The sequence below is a fragment of the Drosophila hydei genome, unplaced genomic scaffold, assembly GCF_003285905.1.
Source record: "Drosophila hydei strain 15085-1641.00,03,60 unplaced genomic scaffold, DhydRS2 tig00000232-arrow-arrow-pilon, whole genome shotgun sequence".
In the NCBI taxonomy this organism is placed as follows: Eukaryota; Metazoa; Arthropoda; class Insecta; order Diptera; family Drosophilidae; genus Drosophila; species Drosophila hydei.
This window is the reverse complement of record NW_022045690.1, coordinates 832714-837806: the sequence shown is the minus strand read 5'-3', so window position 1 is coordinate 837806 and position 5093 is coordinate 832714. Positions and strand designations below refer to the sequence as shown.

At 45.1% G+C, this 5093-nt stretch overlaps 1 protein-coding gene across 1 annotated transcript; it reads left to right on the top strand.

Annotated features, from left to right (window-relative positions):
* On the top strand, positions 1–1955 carry LOC111600206. The gene is made up of 3 exons (XM_023316223.2): positions 1–511; positions 548–788; positions 851–1955. The coding sequence occupies exons 1-3, from the start codon at positions 1–3 to the stop codon at positions 1953–1955; spliced, it is 1857 nt and encodes a 618-aa protein (XP_023171991.2).
* The last annotated feature ends 3138 nt before the right edge of the window (positions 1956–5093 follow it).

The window sequence follows — 5093 nt, the reverse complement described above, 5'->3', positions numbered from 1 at the left end:
ATGTGGGCCCAACTGCTGCTCTTGGCGCTGTTTGGCTGCAGCTATTCCCGGCCAGCCTCTTTGGATGTGCTGCTGGCGGAGCCTCTGCGCAGCATACCGTTTCTGCACGTGCTGCTGCGTCAGGGAGAACAGCTGCAGGAGGATGCCCGCAATGGCAATGTCATGTGGTTCATGCAGCTCACTGATGTGCCGCACACCATGCACAGTTACGATGAGGTTCGGCCACTGGAGTTGGACAGCAATTTAATGGATCTGGATAGCCGCGGCTCCTTGGTCTTGGTCATCAGCTTGGCTCAGTTGATATCCGGCGGCGGCGCAGTCAGCTCAGCGGGTCGCGCCGGCGTCTATTTCTATATTGTGCCCGATGTGGTGGACAGCCTGAGCCGTGAGCAGCAGCTGCAGATGGAGCAGAGCTGCCGTCAGCTGTGGACACAGCATCGCATCTTCAATAGGTATATAATCACAGCTGGCGAGGTCTGGATCTATGATCCCTTTGCACACAGCGAACAGGGCGAGTGGGACGGCAACGTGAATGGCTATGAGGAAGCTTTCGGCCTTCTGGTTCCCTATGCCGGTGGCGAGCCACTGCACACTCTACTGTTTCATGATATGCGCGGGTATCCGCTGCGCATTCAAATCTTCAAGTCGGTCTACGCCCGGCCACAGCTGGACCCCAAGACGGGCTTGTTGCGGTCCATCACAGGCGTCGACTGGGAGGTGGCTCTGCTGATAGCCAAGCGGCTGAACTTCACGATGCTGCTGCAGCAGCCCGACAAGAACTACTTTGGGTAAATACCAAACACATTTCGTAGCTAACTGAAATCTCTTAAGTTTTCGCTGTTCTCAACAGGGAACGCAGCGCCAATGGCAGCTACAATGGGGCCATTGGCTCCATACTGAACGACGGCCTGGACGTTTGCTTGACGGGCTTCTTTGTCAAGGACTATTTGGTGCAGGATTACATGGACTTCACAGTGGCTGTCTACGATGACCAGCTGTGCATATATGCGCCGAAGGCTCGCCGCATTCCGCAGTCCATTCTGCCCATCTTTGCGGTTGGCTACGACATCTGGTTGGGCTTCATACTGATGGCGTTTGTATGCGCCTTCATCTGGCTGCTGTTGCGCATGATCAATCTGCAGCTGCACATTGTCAGCATTCAGAATCGTCGCCTGTGGCAGCAGGCGCTGGGCATTGTGGTCGATACGTGGGTGGTTTGGGTGCGAGTGAATCTAAGCCATTTGCCGGAGAGCTATGCGGAGCGCATGTTCATTGGCTCGCTGTGCCTGGTGAGCGTCATTTTTGGCGCCATATTTGAGTCCAGCCTGTCCACCGTCTATATCCATCCGCTCTACTACAAGGACATTATAACTTTGCAGGATCTGGACGACAGCGGACTGAAAGTCGTCTACAAATACACGTCCATGGCCGACGATTTGTTCTTTAGCGAAACGTCACCGCTGTTCGCCAGTCTCAATAAGAAGCTCTTGTGGAATAGGGATCTCAACGCAGATGTCACAAATGAGGTGGCCACCGTTGGCGGTAAGGCGGGCGTCTCACGGTACTCCTCGCTGATGATGGAGTCTGTCAATTTCTTGCTCATGCGCCGCATTTGGATTGTGCCCGAGTGTCCCAAGTACTATACCATCTCCTATGTACTGCCCAGAGATGCGCCCTGGGAGGAGGCAATCAATGCCCAGCTGCTGCGGCTGCTCAACGCTGGCCTCATCCCGAAATGGATTCAAGATCAAAAGTTCCGGGTGACCGTCAGGACACGCACAGCGCTCAAAGACGAGGCCGAGTCCAGCGAGGTGCGTGTCCTGACCATCGGCGACCTGCAGCTGGCCTTCTATGTGGTCATCGTGGGCACACTGCTCGCCTCATTTGCTTTTATGGCCGAGCATGCCTTTTACAGGCATCGCCAGCATCGCACCCAAGCCACAAAGAAACTGTAGTTCAAGCCTATTCCCTAGATATTTTGCAGCAATCTTCATTTCACTTATCATATAACTAGCTAGTTGTTCCTAGTACTATTTTATGCTCTTTTTTGGAATATTAAATTACGAAATGAGTAGATTTCAGATATTAAAGCTTGCACTAAAAAGTATTCAATTTAAGATTCGCCCAATCAGTGTGATATGGAGAAAATACTCTTTGGAATAGTAGAGTATAACAGCATTTGAATAGAATATACAAGAATAGTGTAATATAATATAGAATATAGTATAAAAGATTATTGTATAGTATAATATAACACTATTGTATAGTGTATTATAGTATAACACTTTATAGTATAGTATAGTATGGTATAACACATTGAATATAGTAGTAGAGTATAACACTTTATAGTTACGTATAATCTAGTCTAGTATAACACATAATAACACAGTATAGTCTAGTATGGTATAACACTTTTTTGTATGGAATAGTGTAGTATGTGTTATACTATACTATACTATTATATGATAGTATAGTATAGTATGGTATAACACATTGAATATAGTAGTAGAGTATAACTCTTTATAGTTACGTATAATCTAGTCTAGTATAACACATAATAATACAGTATAGTCTAGTATGGTATAACACTTTTTTGTATGGTATAGTGTTGTTCGTATAACACATTAGAATATATTAGTATAGTGTAAGACATTATAGTGTGGCATAATCTAGTATCGTATAACACATTCCAGCATAGTGTAGCCCAGTATAGTATAACACATAATAGCAAGGAATAGTATGACATAATAGAGTCTAGTCTTACACACCAGCCAGTAACCTTGTATTGGAGTAAACAATTACCGCTGATGCAACATTGCCATAGCTTAGCAAACATGTTGGATAAACCCCAAATTAGATCTGCGCTGCGGGCCTTGACAATTTATCCAGTGACATATGTTGCCGACGCTGGATGCTGGCAAACGCTCAGATCAATTGTGGTTGATGTTCAAATACGTCATAATTTCGTTTAATAGCTTTTGGCTGGAAATTGTGCTCTTCATTTTGGGTGATGGTTGCAAATTTCATTTGCCAAAGGCCAGCAGCCGAAATCAACCTGCAATTGTGATCACACACACACAGACAGCTGCAACTGAATCGCTTATATAATTTAGCCATGTTAACAATGATACGCGCCAATGGCAACTGCAATTCGCTGGATACCCAGGGGCTGCACACAAATCGAATTGCCAGCGCACAAATATATATTGCACAATCCAAGGCTGCATTACAAATGCAAGTACAGTGGTCGCTCGCTGCCACGCACTTGGCTGAGCTTCTCCCTTCCCACTCGCCAGCTGAGCGCAAGTAGTTGGCCTTGTTAACTGGAGAAACTGTAAATTTCACTTAGCTGGCATTCACTGTAGTCACATTACGCACGCACACGTCGTTTGCTCTCTGTTTATTTAGCATTTTGGGCCTGCACACGAAATTACAATTAAACGGCCTCAGCGGCAGCGACAACATCTCATTTGGGCATTCAAATGTGCACTTCATCTCTCCCACTCACACACACTCGCACACACACGCACACCCAAGACAGCAAGGAAGTGACACAATTAAATATTCCAGAGTTTAGTACGTCTTGAGTGCACCACACTGGGGAGACCTTCGTGAAGGTAATTGTAACAATGATGCGACTCTTTGATACTCGCAATGTTCGACTTATTTATAGCTGTTGCAGTTGCTTATCGTTGAGTGTCTCTAACTGTGGACTATGACTCATAAGAAGCCCAAATGTTGGGGACATTTCACATGTGTCAAGTGGTAGGATTGAGAGTCAAGCTGAATCAGATATAAGCCAAGGCTGCAATGAAGTCAAACTTATATGGCAATGAAGTCAAACTCATGGCAAATGCAAATGAATGAAGATTTAGAGTTAATGAATTCTAATAAGATAAATACTATAAATAGTGTGAATCTGAAACTTGATATATGTATTTAAGAGGACAGGACAGCAACAGCAAATGGTTTCCAAGGAATATACAACTCCTTGGGCTTCCTTCTCTAGATTTTAGTTTCAGAAAACCCCAAGCCAAAGCCCTCAGGTCGCTAAAGTCTAGTTCTTGTTAGCTAAAAGCTAATGGCCTTTATATAGATGGCCATTATTGATATAGATGCATTAAATGTAATTAACAGCATTGAGTTAACAGTTGGTTAACAGAGCTCTGTTAACGTGCTGTGTGCACTAGTGAACAGTTAGAAAAACTGTTGCATATGCCCAGGCGAAAAGCTAAAATTTGGTTTGCTTTTGCGTTTTGGCAGCGGAGCTAATGAGTCCTCGGCACGCGCCACCTGAGCAAGGACTTAAAGTTGCATTTGGAGTGCTCAATTGAACAGGTCGCAGAGCTGGTCTGCCGTCGAGGAAGGCAGCAATTGAGCAGCGATTCGGGCCCAGTTGCCGGCCGAGCACAAATATTGCCGGCGACGTGACGCGCATGCTAATGAAGTTGGCTGGCATTGCTTGAAGCCCGGATTTAAATACGCCCAGCCACTTAGCCAGTCAGCAAATCAGAGAATCAGTCAGTCGAAGCATTTGGAAATGTTAATTTGATGATCTTGTTAATAGCCGATTGAAAGGCACGTGCCACAGCCACAGTCGAAGCAGTTGCCCCTCTGAGCATGAGTTAAAGCTGGCCCTAATATGTATATTGATTGTTAGCCAACTATTTGTGCGCTTTTTACTTAACGTTACTTAACGCCGGCTGTCATCATTGATGGCCCACTAAGAAGTGCCCATTACCAATGGATTTTTATGGCTAATTAATAGCTTCGGCACAGCGCCTCTTTGATCATCGTCTGCAGATGTTTTATGTATTTCAATAAATGTTTTAGCAGATGCCATAAGCAAAAGTATATGCGATGAGTTTTTAGATATTTATGCCCTACAAAGTGACTGCTGAATCAGTTTGTTATGCAGAATGTAACGCCGGGGTAGAGTAGAGACGAGTGGAACTAGATAGAGGAGATTCTATAGACTAACCAAGTACATAATTGCTAGATATAATTAGTTAATGTAACGAGTTGTCTGTTGGGCTGCCTAAGTTTTCACTCAGCTCAATCTAATGAGAGAGAGAGAGAGAGAGGGTATTAAG

What these genes read in the sequence shown, in the direction of transcription:
- LOC111600206 (XM_023316223.2), top strand. Translation starts at nt 1, where the DNA reads ATGTGGGCCCAACTGCTGCTCTTGGCGCTGTTTGGCTGCAGCTATTCC. An exon ending in CTTTGCACACAGCGAACAGG is followed by an intron (nt 512 to 547) that starts GCGAGTGGGACG and finishes GCTATGAGGAAG; the next exon opens with CTTTCGGCCTTCTGGTTCCC. An exon ending in CCCGACAAGAACTACTTTGG is followed by an intron (nt 789 to 850) that starts GTAAATACCAAA and finishes TGTTCTCAACAG; the next exon opens with GGAACGCAGCGCCAATGGCA.